Here is a 21976-nt window from a genome sequence, read left to right on the forward strand (position 1 = left end):
AAAGTTAGAGTATCTATACTAATAAACGAGAAGACCTAATTTTGTGTGTCGCTTCTCTTCCTTCTACAATGAATTAATCATCATGCCTCTCTGTTCTATATAGGTATAGTCGCATTTGTCATCTTTTCTTATGATTATTCAGTTTGTGTTATTTTGGGAGGAAAACGAAAATAAAGGTGTCAGACCACCAATTAAAAATCCCTATCTGTTGAACCGAATCTTGCAATTTTCACAGCTATCTAAATATTTTACCTTAAGTTTAACTTAAAAAAAACCAGGTATATCCTGAATTGTACATGTATCACCTTTCTACATGCCAATTTTCAATCTTATATGAAATTTCTGATCTTGAAAATACAGGTACTACCAAAATAACTCCCTGTTTACTGGAAATCTTAAATTAGTGTACTATGTAGCGCATTAATCCTGAATTTTTAACGCAAACTCTAACCCAAGTGAATTTTGACTCAAAATGGTCTAAATATATTTCCCTTTCACCAGAAGTTTCAGTTCTGCATATTTGTTGGTTAGTTTAAGTAAACAATGACATCAAAAGTACTATTTTGTGTCAGAGTTCAACATACTGTCGAGACCGCACTGTTTTTCCTCATCACAATTATGTAAAAATAGTGGTGAGCAACAGTGATCAACAGTTTTCACACTTGTTTTAACTGGTCGGCAGATATCCAAACTCAAACACCTGATTTTCGTTTTGAAGATCGTCTTCATGACTGTTTTCATATTCATTTTCAAAATCCTGTAGCATTTCTTCAATTTTAGCAAACAAGTTCATTCTCCTAGAAGATACATACCTTCCGTCAGATTTACCGTTGTCCCATTGAAAAGTCGCCGGTTGAAATTTTAACATTGCAAAATCTGGTCAAAGGGACGTAATTCGTACAAAACGTCGCAACATTTCGCGGAATCCGCTAGACCGCGTTCATTTACTGTTACTTGACGTTAATAGACTCTAGCGTTAAATCAAGTCTGTTTAGACTGTTATGGACAAATTTAGACCAATCATAAAAAGTAACTTTCAAAACTTTCAGATCGGGTTAAGATCCGTTGAATTATATTAGGAGTTGCGCACTTTCATGTGGATGATACATTGTATTATAAATGCTAAAATAAGAAACGTATATTATTTTTAATTATTAAACATAGAATCATTCGTTGACTTTTTATTTCTGTCTTTTTTTTAATGGATTAGAGAATTAATAATATATACATACAGTTTTGTTAGTTTGTTTTGTTGGGAAAAAAATTATTCGCCAATAACTGTTTCTGATTTAAGTTTATTTTTTTCTGGTTTTAATTTATTTATTTATCTACTTATTATTTAAAAAAAAAAAGGAATTGAAAATTTCAAACGTAACACTAACAAAAGAGTGACAACAACATCTAATAAATTTCATACGTCCAAATCACGTTTCTGGATTTTACTTCATCAGGAACGATCAACGCAAAATACAAATGTTTTATATGTAAGATCATTTACATAGTTAATTTCGTTATTCTCTTTAGGCCGCATCAGGGAACCGTGTCTCCGTTTGAACTCAGCTTCTGAAACTGCTCTTAGGCCGTGAAGTGAGAGTGATAAAACAATGAATAACATACCATCGGAAAAAAAAGAATGTCGATGGTGTTTTACAGAATAGAGAATGATCGGCTATAAATATGAATAATAGAGAAAATGGAACAAAAAAATAAAGACTAGAGAATAATAAGGTGCTTGAATATAAAGAATTGATAATAATAGACAAAAAGTATAAAGAATAGAAAAATAAAAGGCCTAAACATTAAAGAAAACAGAAATGAAGGACCCCGTCCAGATCCTCATTAAAACATTTAACCTAATTTTAAGTTCAGAATTGAGTATATGTCTTAGTCTTTTAGTACATCTGTTTGTAAATGCGCGTATCCTATCTTTCATTTGAATAAAAAAACTTATTAAATATAAATATGTATTTATTTGTTTGTTAAGATTGCACTATTATAAATAATTCTACTTCGTCTTCTACCTCTAAACAGTAAAAGTAACGTATGTATACGCAAAGATTTGTATAGTAAGATACTATACAAATGGTTTATTCCCGATTGTCCCACTTTTTAAATGTTTAGAATCCTTGGTTCGATGGCACTTGTCAATAATCTAAAGGTAATAAAATCAACGATCCATAAAATAACGTTGCAATTACAATGGATATTTCACAGTTAAAGCATACGTTAACCCGTAATGGTATTGTACATGTACCTCCGTATGTGTAGAATAAGGTTCTAAATCAATTTTTTATAGCTTCTTTCTAACACTATTGACGACGTTGTTCAAACTACATGCACATATCACAAAACCGCAAATTAAATATAGTTAAAATGATATACGATATTGAAAATGCATTAAGTGTTTACTGAAAATGTATTGAATATGAAAAAGATTAGATTTGTTCTCAAATATTTGCCAAAAGAAACATTTTCCGAAGAAAAAAAAACCCATATAATAACGTTTTGTCCTTTAATTCTTTTTTTCTTTTGGGTCCATAAAAATACCGCAAAAGTCCCCCTTAGTGCACTAAGAACAAAAAATTGCACTAAAGGACCTAATGGAATGATACAATTGACACAAAGGACATAGCATATATAAGTCAACGTTTCAAAAATATTAAATAATTTCAAATTTTATAATCATATCTTAAGTAATTAGAAAGTTATTTTATATTTTATCGACACGCGCCACACTCAGTTGATTGTAATCTGTAGAAATTCATGTTCGTTCAACCTTGACCCGTTTTGAATACACTAGTATACTTATTAAAAATGTATATATTATGTTATTTCATGTTGTTCTTGTTTTTTTATGGTATAGTTTTTACTGCCATATCTATTTTGCTTTTCTGTCTGTTATAGGTTTTACTTCTACTAGCATGTAAGAGTGTATTTTCTTCTTATTTTTGTTTCTTTAACTTCGTTTGCTTGTTCCGTTAGTTCACTTTTTTAAGTTCTGTAGTAATGTTTTATAAAGATATTTTGAAATAGTAAAAAATGTATAGAGTTTTTTTTTACCAACACATACTGATATAAAAGAAACACATGTTTCGCAAAGTATAATAGTTTATTACATTTTTGTTGAGCCTTCCGACTTTTAATTTGTTGCAATAGCGATCTACAAACCACAAAAAATCACTCTGTGGGTAAAGTGTTTGAAACTTTAATAACTTTCGTAACTATCCTGGATTACTAATAAACTAGGACAGAAGCTTGTTTATGATCATAAGATAGCTTAAAAAAAAAAAAATGTTTATCCGTATTTTTATTTATAACTTATTTTTTTTGGTTTTCAAGTTCTGTAAGCTGATATACATTCACTCTGGTTAGAGTTTTAAAAAAAATCACATTTTCATGTCGGGGCCTTTAAATGATCGGTCGACTATATGGAAGGGGTTTTCTCGTTATTGAAGGCCGGATTGTTGCCTATAATTGCTTACATCTACTTCAATTAGGAGGTTGAGCGTACACACACATGCATGTTTATCACGTCACCTTCTTTATGTGCCTTTCCCAAGTCAGTGGCTTGTAGTTCAGTGGTTGCCGTTGGTTCATGTCTGTCATATTGTTGTTTTTTTTGTAAATTGTTGTTTTTTCTAGATTAGGCCGTTAGTTTTCGAATTTTATTGTTCCAAATTTGTTCATGTTGGGACCTTTAATATATATATATAGCCGATTATAAGGTATGGTCGCCTAATATAGATTACATGTGTACATCCAATTAATTTGATGGATAGTTGTATAATTGCAAATCATATCAAATCTCCTTAATTTTTTTATTGAAAATGAGCTTTGATAAATTGGACAAGTGATTGTACAGGAAAGGCCCAAGTGATAGTACAGTAAACTCGCAAGCGATTGTACAGTCAATTAATTTATCCGATATTGAAAAAAATATTATTTGTGAATCTCTACTGGTGCAATGGCTTTTTAACTTTCCGACAGGTAAGACTATATAATAGAAATGGTACTTTTGAAATTTCTGGACTCAAGGATTTGTATTTCAATGATTATTGACATTTTTATCGCTGTTGTGTGACAGTTCTGATCGATTTATTAAAAGCTCCTCCATTCGACGAAAAACGTTTGTATGCATACGTCGTTTATTATTTGATTGGTTCATATATACATATAGAATGTTTTGATTACTTAAGCTTCTAGAAGAAGCGTTATATAGTATCATTTGAGGTCATCATTGGAAAACTTTCCATGTTGCAACTTGTTATATTTTCGAATGTTGAAAATGTAAAAACCGTACAGTTCCGTTCCCACACAATATAATAATGATGTAATCGGGTTTTTAAGATCCCCACGGATGCCACATTTTCCCATCTTAATGTCTTTCAATCTCATATGAAAGTATGTACAAATGTAAACTCCTGTGTTGTTAAGAAGGACATAAAATATAGAAAGTAATTTTTCCTCAGATTATAATAAATCAAAATTTGCTTCTTTAGAAAAAAGTTATCTTACAATTTCCCTTAAAACAAAATAAAAACTCTGATAAAATCATCTTTCATCAAGTTGAAAATAAACTACGCTACAACTATCATAAACTTATTAATTAGTAACGATCAAATGACAATTGTTTATTGGATAATTGATTGAACATTGATGCTTGCGAATTTGCAATAAGCCTTCGGTCACGTGCCTGCCACATGGCACGCGCTAATAAAAAAGTAAGTCAACTTCAAAATTATGATATATATTGATACCCAATTTTATATTTATGAGTTATATACTTATATCTTCTCATATCCATGTTTGTGGTCTAATAACATCGTTTTAATGTCCTTAGTGCAAACACTTTGTCCTTAATTACAATGTAATGCACCAATGATTTGTATAGTCCTTCAGTGCACTAAGAAGTCCTTTGTGGTATTTCTACACATCGTACAAAATTTGGCTGTGGTCAAAATGTTAAAAAAGATACCCATTAATTATAACAATTTTCAATTATTTAAGATTAAATTATGCAAGGAAACGTGTCTTTGTTTTCTGTCAAAATAATTTAACTTTTTTGACATAAAGTTGTCGATAAGAGAATATTCTTCACTATTGTCGTGACATTTGTGAAGTTGTTGAAAAATAAATTTTACCGTTCAAATAAAATCCTTAAAATCTGTGACTCCAGTCCATTTGATATAAGTTTATAAGCTGTCCTATTTCTTGAAAATTAAGAGTTTTCGCAGGAGCAAAAAAAGCATGACTGTCCTTGCCAGTACATCCTGTTTTTTTACCAACGACATGACATTTTACAAATACGCAAATCAATACTGAACCGTTTTCAATTTTGTATAATAGAAGTAGGTGAACTATACATGCAGCAGACATATATATGAAGAAGAAAAAAAAAGAGGAGGTACACGTATGAGTGCCAAATACGATATATTTCCACCAAGACACAATCTGTTAAAGTAAGCAGTCATAATTTCAACGCTGAAAAGTAAGCTATACAGGGACCACACTTTACTAGTGTAAACAATTCAAAACAAATCAATCAAAATGAGAAGAAAACAATTATCTGATAAATAAAAGAAATATAATAGATTTAGATCCAACGCTGCAATTTTCGCTAAACATATTAGAGGTCACGTCCTTGTCACACATACACATGGCTAACATCTTTATGATCTTATAGGGGTTGGCAATTGTCCTAGTCCTTTAAAGGGGTTTGCAATTGTCCGAGTCCTTTAAATTTTATAAAAAAATCCAATATATCCATCAGAACGAAAAACAAAACGAACTCTACAAAGAAGAAAACAAAATGAAACTACAACTGCTTGCTTCATAACCTTCAGAACAAAGTGAACAGTATAAAAAAGTCCAATATACTGAAATATGTCTAAATCAATACTTATAGATTTTGTTAACATTGTCAGAAAAGAATTAAAAATGTCTTAAGCAGTTTTGATTGAATATGATGGATGATATAGCTTCATGCATGTTCTGTACCGGTCAAATAGTGAACATGAAAATACTTAGTATTCTACAGTAAATATCTTATAATGGAATAACGATCTTTTAAAAAGATGTTTGTATACAAAATAAAGAGATGTGGTATGCAAAAAGTGTTCTCGGATAAGAACTGATTAAACAAATGAGATTTAAGGTTGCTAGCATTATTTCTGAGGAAGGAATGAAACTATTAAAATAAGAGCTAGTTCTAGCAAGAGGCGGGTGAACAGTGTTATTTTCATTCCTCAAAGTATCATGGGTTTAATATTTGTCTGGGAAGATATGGCTGGACTAACTCATATAAGTATGCAGGTGTCATCCCATTTAATATTTTGTAGAATAGTATAAGCTTAGAATCATATTCAAAACAGCGTAGCTGTGGCCATTGATTGACAACCTTAAATTATCCCATTGACTGGGGCAGATTATGTGAACGTTTGTCTGTAACAACCGCTGCTCACTATGTACTTGTTAAAGGCACTTAAACTGTGGGGTCACAAAAGGTTCTCAACACCTAAATAAAGAAATTAGAAAAACTAATCAGGAATATACACGATGTTTTGATTTATATCAATAATATAAATCAAAACATGAAGTTATTCCTGATTAATTTTTCGAACTATTTTAATATTAAAGGCGTTAAGAACCTTTGGTGACCCCACAGTTTAAATTCTATAATAAGTAAGTAGTGAGCAGTTGTCGTTACAGACACACGTTCACCTAATCTGCCCCAGTCAATGGGATAATTTAAAGTTGTCAATCAATGGCCACAGCTACACTGTTTTGAATATGATTCTATGTTTATTACGTATATTCTCCAGAGTTTCTAAACCCAATTCAATATAAAGTTTTTGTCTGGAGGAATTACGTCGTAATCCTGTAATAATTGTAGCAGCTTCTATCTAAATATTTTCAAATAGCTCAGACTCATGCTGGGAGCAATTGCCCCAAATAACATCACCATATTCTAATATAGGTCTAATAAAAGCATAATAAATACGTATAAGTGAACTAATAGAGGTTTCTCAACATCTTACGAACGGACGAGACTCTACGAACGTATCGTTATGGAGCAGTAATTTTGTTATAATAAAATCCATAATAAATGTCTACTGATACTGCAGTGTGTTTAAAAGACAACAGTTAACAACTTAATATCCTTTTTTGCAACCTTGCATTTCATTGTTGTCATTAAACATCCGTGTTCCAATTTATTTTCTGTTTTTGACTGTTTCGTTTTCTTACGTTGAGTTCTGTTTGTTGACATGTCGTATATATGCGTTCGATTTATCTCCCTTATCCATTCAAAAAGATTTTTTTTATAATGTCCTTGATTGAAAAATTCAACACATCTAGTTTGCAATTGGTTGATTGATTGTTTGGTGTTTAACGTTCAGTGACAAATATTCCATTCATTTCATTGCGAAATTAGCGTTTTGTAAAGGATTGATAAGTGATCGAGATAACACAACTTTAATATATTCCATATATCCATACGTCCCTTCTATGGGTCCAATCTGTTTGAGTTACTATGAGTTTCATTATTTCGTATCGGAGAGTATCTTGAATAGATATGTCGCAACATAGCTTTTTTATTTCTAATATTTATTGGGAATCAGTTAAAGAAATTCAAAGGTGCACTCGATCTATCGTTAGAAATAGAGTTTTGTGTGTTCTTGTTGAAAGTGCTACAGCCCTAACACAACTGGTAGTCACATAGTTATCAAAATATATATTTTTATATATTACACCCCTAACTAAAAAGAAAAATGAGAAATATGAAAAATAGAGGAAATATACACAGTATGCCATAGAAGCGGAAACAATAAACAAGAAAAAAAATATGTATATACTCATTATTATACTATAGAGGAAACATACACACATAGAATAAGAAAGGCCTTGATAACAACAAAAAACACAATATATAAGTTTAGATATTTTCCTTTATTTTTCTTGTTAAGTCTACCAATTTATAACAATATATCAATAAGAAGAGATTTGGATTTTAGTGGTTGGGGCAAAGAAGTTATCCAGGAACTTATTGGGATGTTTTCTTTTCAAATTTAAATCGAAAGGCGTTCACCCCTAGATTTATTTTACCTCGTGTCCACGAACGAATTTTTACCGTGAATCAGCATCTAGCTAAGATAAGAAAAATCCTAGCCCTTTCGATCCATTATACATGAATCTATATTTACCTTTTTGACATAAACTAAATAGTGATGTTGTCATCATGTTTATTAAAATTTCTTGTACGATTACTGTCCTTTGATTAAATATTCTTCACTTAAATTTATAGATCAATAAGACTTTCAACTGTGTTGATTGAACAGTAAATTGTATATTGTATATTATATAATATCAAATAAATATAATATGTATTTGTTTTAAAATGGTTTTAAAAAATCAAGCATGCATATTTTACATGTAAAAGACATTTCAAAGGGAAGAAGAGCACAGCCGATAATCCAAACTTATAAGATAAATTACTGCTCCCTCTTTTCTCGTTACGGCAAGTTACGTCAAGTTAGGGATATTTTCGTTCGTTCGTAAGATGTTGAGAAACCTCTAATAAGTGTTTAACTTGACTAAGCACAAAAAGACGAGAGCATGCTTTTTTATAAATATTATATCAATATGCGTGTGCCATGAAGCTGATGACTGAAATGTTATCCCAAGATGACAGTGAATATTTATTTTCTCAACCTCTTCGCCATTTATCCCAAAAAATACAGGTGGATGCTCCCTTTCCCTTCTAGTAAATACAATATTTTTAGTTTTCTTAGAATTAAATTGAACAGCCCATGATTTTGCCCAATTTGAGATAACATCCAAGTCATCAGTCAAAGAAGCAGCCGCTTCAGCATGACCATCATCTACTATGACAAATAAAGAGGTGTAATCTGCAAAAAGTCTAATATCATTAGCAATGTATTTACTATATCATTTATATAAATAAGAAACAGAAAGGGTCCCAAAACTGATCCCTGGGGGACACCTGCATGTATACTTCTTAGAGTTGACGAAAAACCTTCTGAAAGTACATTGTACCTTTTGTTGACGATCCGAAAGATAACTTTCTATCCAATATTAGAGCTGGTCATTTAAGCCAGATTGTTTAAGTTTAAATAAAAGTCCTTTATGCCAAACTTTATCGAAAGCTCTAGATGCATCACAAAATACAAACCTTACATCCCTACCACTATCCATATTACTAATAATTTTATGATATATTTCGATTAACTGATTAACAGTAGAATCACTTGGTTAGAATCCAGATTGAAACTTTGACAAAAGGTTATTACTCCTCATATAATTATACAAATGTTTAAATAAAACTTTTTCCATAATCTTACAAACAATACTGGTAACAGATATTGGACGATAGTTTAGAGCTGAATGTGGACTACCTTTCCCTTTAAAAATAGGATTAACATGTGCAATTTTCCATAACAGTGGAACCTGTGACATATTAAATAACTTAGTTAATGGTTTAGAAATAAAGCTAGCAACCTCTTTTAGAATTCTAGGACTGATACCATCAGGTCCAGCTAGTTTATTAACATTCAAAATTTTTAACTGGTCTAACATTTCTTTCTCCGTGATGACAAATTTGTTTAAATGACATGGAGGAGACTCATTATTATCAGGAATTTCTGGTTCTATATCAATATTAGCTATATCAGCAAAATGATTGTTCAGGATCTCTGATTTGTCCAATGGATGAATAAAAATTTGGCCATCATGTTCCAAAAAAGGGGGGAATCTCTGTTTTTAGTACAATTTGATACAGACTTGGCAATGCGCCACCATTTACCAGGAGGAATATTTTTGTTAATAAGTTGTGATGTCAGTTTGCACTTGTAATCATATTTTGCCTTTCTAACTAAACTGATAATTTCATTATGAATTTCTCTAAATTTTTTCCAGTGATCTGGATTATTTGAAGTTTTCGCTTTGTGGTGAATTCTATTACGATGTCGTATCTTGTTTCTTATCAAGTTGTTCATAAATGGTTTATACAGATCTAACTGTAATAGTTTTGTGAGATTTGTTCCTCACCTGGTGAAATAAGTTCCTAGTCTGTGAAATATGTTCCATTGGTTAAACAAGTTATCTTACATGGATATACTGAGCACTTGTCATGAGAGAGTTTTAACTTTAAAGTCATTATAAAAAAAAACATGTATTATATTGATAATGTAATAAATAAAAAGTGTAAACATCCAATTTGGATCCAGTGGGGTAAAGCAAAAATTTAATAGCATACTCAATTAATAATACTAAAAATGACACTTATGAACCAGGAACGAGTAGAATGAAAAATAATGATCAAAGTTATTCCGAAAAAACGGTATTATACTTAAAGATGAACATTTGTACTACTTAAGTAATTTGAAAAGGACAAAGTGACTGATCAATTATATTAAAAGACATAAAGAAACAAAAGACACACTCTTTTGTAACTGTGCAATGGCCTTAGCTAAGTACATGTATGATTAGAACACCCATGACAGATCAACAGGAAACAAGGAGGTCGAATACCACATACATTGTGTAAATGATAAAACATAGATACAAATTATGATACATTATCATCGTATATAGCATATTTTTTACACTTTCAGTATATTGATATTTAGAGCATACATATAGCTTGCTGCACTGCCAAGAAACGAGCGAGGCCACTTAGCATTATTATTGTGAATAAAAATCCACAGTTATATGGAGAAATGCTAAAGAGTTTTGTTTATGAAGGTTATATGCAAGCTTATATATGAAAAACGGTTGTATATGTTAAAACTTTCATCTCTTTAAGTCGGATGATTATGATTAAATCTTACTGTAGAAACTATGTACCAAATGAGTCTATCATAATTTGATTAATGTTAAAAAATTACAAATACTCCTTTAGATAACGAAATACAAATTAACAACACAGTTAATAACAAGAGACATGGCTTCGATTCTGTTAGCTCCACAGCTGCTAACATTTGGACGAATGACCGCATAGTTTAAAAGAGAAAAAAACTATTTTAATCAAACTTATTGTTACATGGAATAATAGTTCATGTGTATTTGCTGATAATAACAGCATTAAATACATAGGCTTTTTTTTCTGCTGAATGTGCCATAAAGGAGAGCGGAAGATCATACCAAAGACATATTCAAATTAATGTCGAAAACAAATTGACAATGCCATAGCGCGCAAACAAACGAAAAAGGTCAATGCATGGAACACAGCACAGAACAATAAAGATTTAGCAACACAAACCCCGCAAAAAAAAAGTAACTTCGAAGAATTCCTGATCCAAATGTGACACTCGTTGCCGTCGTGCTGTTCATGTAAGTACATACTCGGTATCAATTATAACATGTAAATTGTCATCTGCATGTGGAAACATTGATATTCCATAAAGGTTAACCAGGTAGTGGTACCGTCCATGAAATATTTGAAGGATAACTGCAACTCCAACTATTGGAACCCTTGGTTTGATAGCTCCATTGTTAGCACAAACCTGGCCTCATTGAAGGAAACCATAATATAGGAAATACAACCTCTTTAATATAGAGTACCAAAAAAGAGTACCAACTGGTAGATATATACTCAACATTGCTACATTGTAATGGAAAGTTCACAACTAGTAGGCCGAACTGATCTCTTTTGTCGTAAAGTTTTGTTCTCAACCCTCATTGTCTATTTCTAGATGTAATTCAAGATACATATATGAGTCAAGCATAACGGTTTTATACTATATTTCAAGTTAGATGGGATAGATGTGTGAATTTTCTTACTACGTGTATATAAATGTAAGGAGATGTGGTACGATTGGGTCAATGAGACAACTTTCTACCAAAGTTAAAATGAAGTGGATGTAAGCAGCTATAGATAACCATACAGCTAGGCTCCAAACGAGAATAACCAATACTGTATAGTCGGCTTTAAAGGTGTCAACATGATAAATCTTAAACAATTCAATTGATTCTAACGGATTTAATTATTTTTAACAGAACAATTTACGTGAAAAAAAACCACCAACATGACAGACACAAACAACGTTGCTCTTGACTTCTTACAGGCACATACAGAATATGGCGGGCTAAACTGTTATTAATGTGTTTTTGCTTGCTGTTCGATGTGAGCCATGGCTTCGTGTTGAAGACCTTGACCTACATGTATAATGGTTAACTTTCATAAATTGTTACTTGGATGTAGAGTTGTCTCATTGGCACTCATACCATATCTTCCTATATCTATTTTAACTGCTTTAATCAATAATGATTATTTACTGTACTAGTAACATTTCTGCGTAGTATAACATAGTTATTATTTCAAGTCATTTATATAGAACATCTTTCATATCATGCTTTGGTTTTATTAATTGTGATTGGTATGCTTGTTTTCAAATTTGTATTAAACGTGCTTGTTTTAAACGTTTCGTTTGTAAAAGATGATGTAAAAGCTCAAAAGAGTTATTGTTCGTCAATAGATAAAGCTTTTGATCGCGGCCTTGAAAAACAGAAAACCATGGTGCTATATCACTTGCTACCGACTCAGGAAGGACTGTTAACATACTGGATCTGTTTGTTATGTCAAATGTTTATGCCCTTTAATTTGGTCTCCACGAATATCGGATCATAATATAGAAACCATCTTCTCAGCAAACACTAAAACGACCAGACACTTTGAAAACCCCCAAAAAATAATCTGCATATAATATTCTACGACATAGGATCCGATACGCTTCAGAGTGTACTCTTCATTCCAGTTAATACTGGCCATACGTGGCAGGTTGACTGAAATATACGAACTTTCATGCAGAACTGAAGACGAAACATAAAAATAAATACTTATACGATTCTATATAACCGATTAGTAGTGTTTTAAACTCAACGCGATTTCGAAATTACAACAGTTGTAAATTTCATAGTCTTATTGCACTACATGATCCGGATATATGAAAACCATTATAGTGATACATGTACGCTGTGATGTCCGTTATATCAATAACGCACCTAAGCAAAGCTACGCATCTGTTTGACTTAAATAAAGGTCATACAAACAAGAAATTAAGTACATAAAGAACAACTTCTCCCGTATTTGCTTCGCTCAGACACACTTGTCAACTTCTTACAGTTGTCAAATTCTACCGGGATTTGAATATTAAAGATGTTTTGTCATAAACATAAACATTTTTCAGGTAACTAAATTGTTTCTTCGGCGCTAAACTACATTGTGTGTATAGACTGAGTGTTGACAATTATTGTTTTCCTCGTCAACCTCATTACAAATAGTTGGATATTTTACACAAGGATAAATTAAAAAGAAAATAGAAATGAAGTCAAATTATTCGCAACCCGTGATACCTGTCTTATAGGGATTGACATCTATCGTTTCATATTTACCAAAAACTGTAAGGGTTTTTAAAACAATATAACTATTTCAACAGTTGTCATTGAGTTGTGACAATGTCACATCAAAGAGGAAAATAATTCAGTTTTTCAAAGAACGGTCATTCCTAAAATGCACAAAATGAATCTTATTATTTCACTCCCCATAATACACAAAATTAATTTGTTAAATGTTTGTGACATGATTTGTGGTTTACGGGATGTGACTTGTATTATTTTTGTATATGTAAAGTGTTCAGGAAGGGCCTTGATAGTAATATAAATCGAAATGTTTTTCTAATAAAACTATTTACTAAAATGACAGCCTTACCCTATTATCTTCTGTCGTTTTCAGGTAAGAGATAACATTAAAACATTGATTTTAAATTTAACATACATTGCATACCATGCCAAGAAATTGCCTCCGTTGAAATTCTGCAAATGTCCCATAGAGCAAATTACATGGATGATTAATATTGACCATTTGGTATATGACCGTGTTCTACGCGACACGTACACAAAGGTCATAAATTAACTTGTTGCAAGAAATCAATTCTTAACTACTAATGAGTGCTGTAGGAGGTTTACCGGAATTTTAAGCTAGAATTTCTTGGCATGTTTTTTTTTTCTTATCTATAGTCGTATTACAATCGTGATTATGTCATGACAGATTCTGCTGTATCAGATCAATCGTAACAATGAATGTTCTGTGTTTTCAGGACGGTGTCCTGTAGAACGGGCATGATCTGGAGAGATTTGTCATTGGTGGGGTTTTTTGCCGATTAAGTCCAGATTGCATCCCGAATACGAACCGTCTTTGACGAACCCGTTCCGGAACAGTCCCGTTATTAATATAAAATTCGGCAATAATACCCTCTTCCGAGTCCGGACAATTACTGAACACGATACTACTGAGTCTAGACAAAGCCGTTTGCAATGTGGTACAGCAGACTGTGATAGGCTCCCAACGTGGGACAGGCAAACAAATATATAAATTTTTTTATATAAGCAATGTCTAGTACTAGTTCGAAATTCAATACTCAATACTGCTCACTTTTCTTTTACCGTCCGAGCCATTAGTGACATATTATTTCCGTATTTTGCGTGAAATTCCCGCCGTGCCGGAGACCCATTGGATGACTTCGGCTATTGTCTGCTTGTTGTCGAGTCGTTGTCTCTTTTACATATTCTCCATTTACATTCTCAATTATGAATTCCAGTTTTCAGCAGAACTGGGAACATGATAAATTACTCTTGCTGAATATAGTTGACTTTGTCATAGGCGAATCCAGTGGTGGTGGTGGTGGTGGTGGTGGTGGGGGGGGGGGGGGGGGGGGCGGTTCCCCCTTTCGTGGGATTTTGTTTTATTGATTATATAGTATATAGGGAATCACTGAAGCGTGACTGGAGAGACCCCTTACACTTTAGGGCAGTCAGTGCACCCCCCCCCCCCCCCCCCCTGAAAAGTTCTGGATCCGCCACTATTTGTCTTATCCGATATTCTATTCTAAATTTTAAACTGACTAATTGTCAAAACTATAAATAACTCTTCCGTTTAAAATTCAAAATACCTGAATCGTCAATCAACAATTTGAAACACTTCAATTCTTTTCTTTTATGTTTGGCCAAGCCACTGAGACTTCACGAACCGTTCCCTTTTCATTCATTGTGCACACCAGACCAGAATATATTTATACCCTGTCATATACTTGTTAAAAAAAACAAATATATTGCCATTCACTCTAAAAACGAAGCTGAATGCGTATATCCTCTTTTAAGAAAAGTACTATTGTTTCATTTTTACAATTTATTTTCAATAGCTAGCGCCAACAGCTAGTGTATAGCTCGGTTGGTATATTTAATATATAGAAAGACAATATATAGTTGTTAACTTGTTACATTTGCAAATGTGGTAAATAAACTCATCATATATAATACCAGGATTGAAATTTTACATTTACGACAGACGGGTATTTCGTCTAAAAAAATGTTAATACGGCAAAATGAAACTGAATATTTAACTTCAAAAAGGGCGAAGCGCAAATATTTTTTTAGTTTTTCAACGCTATCTTCTTGACCACAATATGTGTTTTCATCAAAATTGGAAATGACAATATTTTTTAAAAGAAAAATCTTAACGTCGCATTATACTATAAACAAATTCAAAATATACTGCTTAGCAAAAAAGTTAAGCAACAGATACATATAAGTCACTTTCTTTCCTGTAATAATTATATCATGTGTATACTTCTAACACACACACAGACAATAGGTGTTGTTTATTTGTTCAAATATATGACTAAAATTAAACTTGCTACATGTCCCTTCCTAATTATGTTTTTTTCTTTTTTTCAATTTTGACCCTTTAATAGTTTTACTGCTATAACTAGGCGATTTCTGTAGTGTTTGATAATGACCTGTATATAATATATAGTGACCTATAACTTTTATAATAAAAAAAAACCCATGTTGTGCACATTGGCAACGCTTCTAAATCAGTATAAAAAGTATGAATTATTTGTTAAACTAGTGTAAAATGTGGTGGGAAATTATTGGTAAAGGAAAAGATATCCGGCTATTTAAATTGACCCGATGAGCTGACATGATTTTAGAAATATTACACTTAATCCAAGTTTACAATTTTTCATAATGTTTGTTTTGTCTATGTATTTTCCATAATCAAAATTGTTTTTGTTTGTTTTGCAAATAAAGTATTATTATGTTGAATATTTTAATGAGAGAACCTTAAATAATCCTTTATTTTCATTTTTTTTCTTATACTGAAAAAAAAAATGGTATTACTAAATCCAGCATAGCACAACCAAGTAAAAAGTGTTCTTTAATTTGTACTCAAGTCATAAGATCATAGAACATTCATATTCGGACAAAACGAAGATAAATAAAAAAAAAAAGCGTTTAGGAGGGGTATGCGTTGTTTATGTTGTGCATATGGAATAAATAATTTTCCTATTCAATCCTTCTTCTGGTTAATTATTTGAAAAAAAGGGGAGCTTTAATAACTGTTACCCTAGCTTGCCCTACAACATAATACATACCCAAAGGATATAGATTTTATTATCATATAAGTCTGAAAATCAAACCCAATAGAGTTAGAATTAGGTTTGTAGACTGACAAATATTTTTGTCAAATTACATTTGAACAAGTCTGTCTACATGATCACCAGTTTTTCAATCATCCGCTAGTCTGTTTTTACTTTGAACTTGAAGTTCATAAGTCTTCCTTATAGACCCCTAGTCTGTCCATATAATTCTCAACAGTCTGACTATGTGTCCACAAGTCTCAACGTTTTCACCGGTCTCTATGTGTCCGTCAGTTTGTCTCCGTGTTTACAAGTCTATCTACATGTTTACCCGCCATGTTACGTCTCTAACAGTTTGCCTTCATGTCCTACACGTCCACCAGTCTTCTTATGTATATACCAGTCTGGCTACAAGTATACCAGAATATTATTTGCATCATTGACTAAGTCTGTCTGGATATGTCGTCTGGTGGATTTGCTTGTCTCTCAAATTCTGAAGATGAGGATATTCCTCATAGTAAAATCGTTAATACAATGTACCAGTACTTTAGTCTATCAGTTTCCATCTCCATGCAAGACTCGGGGTCTGATGAAGGTTCTAAAGCAGTTAAAGATTAATCTATACAGTCCTTCTGAAAGTCAGTCTTCTCGGTCAGAAGAAAAGGAATGCCCGGTTAGCGCTGCTGGATTTGCCCGGGGAATGTGGAGTACCAGTAGATATCGACACACCAATTTCTGTTATTCGACGAAGAATTTCAACACCTATCTCATTTAACACCAACATTACACAATAATGTCAACATGGTGTCAGTAACAGTTTCTGAGGTAATATTAAAATAATTTAGAAGTCAATATATTGGATAATTATTATTTCGGTATACAGTTTATAATGCATTTATCACTGTCATGAATCAAGGATTTGTATAGGAAGAAGGTTCTTACTATCATCAGAACTTTGGGATAGGACAATTTCGTTACCCTCTCCCTTTTTTCCAATTCCAATATCCGTTATTATTTCGTTTTCGATTAATTCACTCTCTTTAGTGTCCTTTAGTAATATATATCCGTGACCGCTGTGGATAGTAAACTTGGAATTGCTAGTAAATAGCAAAACCAAGTAATTTGTAGTGTATCTATGTTCTAATGACACAGACAGACGCGTAAAAAATAATAATAAAAAACGGAAAAATAACAGATTTTGGAAAAAAGGGTAGGGTAAAAAAAATTGTCCTGTCCCCAAGTACATTTTGTACCTATGCTCACTATTAAAGCAATAATTTGAGAAATACATATTAAGGGTTATACAAATGTGTGAATAATATGAATCCAGGTAACTCGACCAACTTTTGTGTATGTATGAAAAATTATATTTATTATCTGGTCATGTCCCGCGTTTTTTTGTAATGTTGTTATAATAACAGTGTAAGTTAAGACCAAAAAGTAGACCAGGGAAATACTTTATTATCTGTACTAGTTAATTTCTGAAGATCATCCTTTAAAAAGAACACACTTCAAGTTCAACATGATTTCCGATTTGGTGACCGTATTACATTTTACTTATAGATCTTTATACATTACAAAACCTTACACAATCAATTTACTTTTTATGATTATTCTGATGTGCATTCCCAATATATTTTATTCCCAAAACCTTATAAAAAGGAGAGGACAGGGTCAGGGGGTCGTGCAAAACCCAATTATTGTTTATTGTGAATAATTCCAAACTGTGCTGAAGTTTTTAAGATTATTGAATAATTGACTTGTTCTATATGTAGATGTACCTAACTTACCAGGTGATAATACGAGTTGTACCCTTGATATTGGCATAAATTCAAATGCTTATTAGTGATGTATATGTAAAAAAGAAGATGTTGTATGATTGCCAATGAGACAACTCTCAACAAGTGACAAAAATGACACAGACATTAACAACTATAGGTCACCGTTCGGCCTTCAACAATGAGCAAAGCACATACCGCATAGTCAGCTATAAAAGGCTCCGATATGACAATGTAAAACAATTCAAACCAGAAAACTTAGATATGTACATTGTACATTTTACATGTTGTATTTAAAGATTAATAAGATTAAAGTTATAAACAATGTGGTATGTTTCCAAACTAAAAGCTATCCACCAAAGACCAACTGACATACATGTAGGTCACCATACTTCCTCATTTATATTATGATTATTGATTAAATTTTTGGAAACATTTCAAACCTGTACATGTACATGCTGTTTATATACATGTTACTACTGTTCAGCCACTCGAAGTTTAAAATGCATTGATATAACAGAATTTAAACTTAATATCATATTTGTATGAAAATCATGATGAATATTTACATTCTCTCAAAAAGTTTTTAATTTACTTAGCTAATAAAGAAGATGATGGATTCCCAAACAGAAATCTTGATGACTGATCAAGGTGAAAAAATTGAAGAATTGCATCAATTGTTACAGAGAATCGATTTGCAAGCAGAAACAGGTGCTCAAAGATACATGTAAGGGAATACAACAGCCATCCATGTTCCTTCACATATAAAGGTATATATATCGTATATATATATATTGTCTACATTTTCTGAATTTAGGATTTTTAAAAATCTTTCAAAAGATATAAATGTACATTGTAAGTCATGTAATTCAAATATAGAGACGTGCAATTGTCTTTGATAAAAGATCGAGTTACATGTATTCCTTTTTAGTGTTATCAGCTTATATACTTGTTTAGCCTTGTTAAAATCTATGCATATACCTTAAAATATGTACATGTATAATGAAATGTCTGTCAGAATATATATATATATATATATATATATACATGTAATCATAATGTGTCAAATAGCCAAACATTGTAAAATATATATGTATTAAGTATTGGGAATTCTGTACACCCTTTCCTTTGCTTAGACCAGGTTTAACAAATATAATGTGCAATGTTCATTATAAATACTAGACTTGCTTGAAAATATTTAAATTCAACTAATTATCTCCTCGCAATACACATTTAGTTTAGGAACTTTTTATGTTTTATGTTGAAGTAAGCAGCTGTTAGCGATGCTTATAGGCACAAACTATCTAGTCTGGTTCTATTTTTAAGTAAGCTATCTAGTGATTACATCAATTCGACATGACTAGATCGAGTCTTGGGATAAATTAATAGTACTCATTGTCATGATTGTACTAGCTTTTTATTGTCTTATATATTTTATGGAAAATACTGTTAGTTGAGGCCTGTAAAAATAAATTTATAAGGAGATGAAGTGTGGTTGCCAATTAGAGTAGAGACATGTAACAAATAGCATGATTAGAGTCATGGGGGATTGAATTCATACTCATTTTACTAAAGTGTCACAAAATAATTGCACGAAAAAAAAAACAACAACAAAACATCAAAATAATTATGTATTTAGTAGAATTAGCCAAATCAAACAATGACTGACTTAAATTTTGTTTGAAATTTTTCACATTTCTATTGATTAAATATTATTTTGTACATGAAATAATAAATAGATATAATTTTAAGTTAAAAGGGCAGTAATCAAGTTTCAGATTTTTTGTTGTCGTGCTGATTGTACTATTACAAATACTTCTTATATGTCAAAAGAAAACAAAATTGCTGTACCTAATATTGTGATTTGTATTGAAATTGATCAAGACAACAAACTCAATAATGAGCTATTCCAATAACAATCTCCCTAGGGGAAAAAGGGGGTGCTACGTAATTTTAGACCTCCATTGTGGCCCATAGACACATCAAACACTCACCAAAATATAAGCCTGAACCCCAGAGGAGATCACACATCAAATGATAAATGTTGTATATATTCTACACAGTAAGACCAAACAATTATAGTAGGAGTTAGTTTTAAAATATAATTGAAAAACTAAACTGCTACAAATAAATATTTTTTTTAATGTTGAATAAATCACAATGTGTAATAGTTGTAATAAATTGTAATGCCAGCCTGCAACAGTAGAGGGGATTTATGTTTAATGATCCATGCTTTTTTTTTTGTTCGTCCTTTCATCTGTTCTGCTTCAGGTTCAAAAAAGTGAAATCACAAAAATACTGAACTTAGAGGAACATCAATTCGGAAAGTCCATAATCACCTGGCAAAATCTTATAACAATACGCATAAAAAACGAATGGTCAAGAACTGTCATATTCCTGAATTGGTGAAGGCATTTTCAAATGTAGAAAATGGTGTATTAAACCTGGTTTTATAGCGCTAACCCTCTCACTTTAATGACAGTCTCATCAAATTCCGTTGTATTTACATTGATGCGTTAACTAAACAGACACACTGAATGAAATAGTCAAAATATGGGTACATCAGTCATCGTATAACAATTTTAAAAGGAAATAATTAACAGAACACAAATACATTTATCTACAAAAACATTCATTGTTTTGTGTGTCTGACGTCAGAAAAGTTAATACGTCACATAGATTTGTCGTTCAATGTGCATACAAACAATTTTAAAATTTACATAGGCAATGTTAGCATACAGGGTTAAAAAATCAAAAGTATGTAAGAATAAATTTCAGAAATAGACCGAGATTTAAAATAGTCCAAAAGTTATATATAGAATTTATAAGAATCCACAAATAGTTAATTCCACTACGCGATTGAATGATTTTGACGTTTATGGTTCAACGTATTTTGTAATTCATAATATACCAAGTTTTGGTAAAGTTTTTGTTCAGGATAGTTGTTAATGACCAATCAACTTAAAAATAGATACACATGTGCCTTATGTTATGATCTTTCTAATGATGAATTAATGGTTTTGACCCCAATTTCATGGTGACAGGTCCTTTGAAAATAGAAAATTTATCACAACTTCTAGCTATTCTTTTAATAGAGTTTTTCCACAAGATATTTTTGAGTCACTCATTAGAATATTTTTTAAATATATCATTTGATTACAACTGCATGAAGATATAATAATTGCATGCAGAAAATTATAGCTTTTTGTCACATAGATATCACTAGTCAATTTAATAAAATTAAACATTTTTTTATTACTTTATTACAGAAGCTACAAAATAGAGCTAAGGTCCTTTAAGCCAAGAAACTGCCAGTGTCAGAAGAGGAAAACTAAGGAAGGACATACAAATTGATTTAATGTCAAGTTGGGACAGTGATTCTGTAGATAAACTCGCCTGATCACAAGGTCCGAGTACACAGTTATCGTCCCTTGATTTTCGTTGTCCACGAACATAGTCCGTAGTGTGGACAGTGTGTTAGCTGTCAAAAGATTTCAAGACCCCCTTTACATACAATTGTCAATATTTTGAGTTAGAGCTGATGACGTTTTCCATAATTTTGATATAATTTGTCCCAAAAGTAGTACACCACACTGTAAAAATATTATTGAGAAAGCGCAGGTGGGTTTGTTTTTATTTCCATTTATTGTCTAAAAGAAATGCACTACGAAATACTGTGTACTCGGACCACAAGACCTCGGATTCGACTGTCACAAGTTTTTAAATCTAACATGGATAGACTAAAGTCATTTACTAGACTGT

The 21976-nt window shown here is 31.7% G+C and overlaps 1 protein-coding gene across 6 annotated transcripts in view; it reads left to right on the forward strand.

Moving 5' to 3' along the window:
- The first annotated feature begins 13108 nt into the window (after positions 1 to 13108).
- Positions 13109 to 21976, forward strand: part of LOC139527007 (uncharacterized) — a 47827-nt gene continuing 38959 nt past the window's right edge. For 2 of the 6 annotated variants that reach the window (XM_071322223.1, XM_071322227.1), the window contains exon 1: positions 13695 to 13750. Coding sequence is in view for 2 of the 6 variants with exons in the window: in XM_071322231.1 (XP_071178332.1) it covers positions 13714 to 13750 (37 nt within the window). In the remaining 4 variants the exon portion in view is untranslated. Of the gene's footprint in view, positions 13206 to 13651; positions 13751 to 21976 lie in introns of those variants that run through there. The other 4 variants (XM_071322226.1, XM_071322231.1, XM_071322228.1 and 1 more) reach the window with 4 other exon arrangements.

Source organism: Mytilus edulis, chromosome 6, assembly GCF_963676685.1.
Source record: "Mytilus edulis chromosome 6, xbMytEdul2.2, whole genome shotgun sequence".
In the NCBI taxonomy this organism is placed as follows: domain Eukaryota; kingdom Metazoa; phylum Mollusca; class Bivalvia; order Mytilida; family Mytilidae; genus Mytilus; species Mytilus edulis.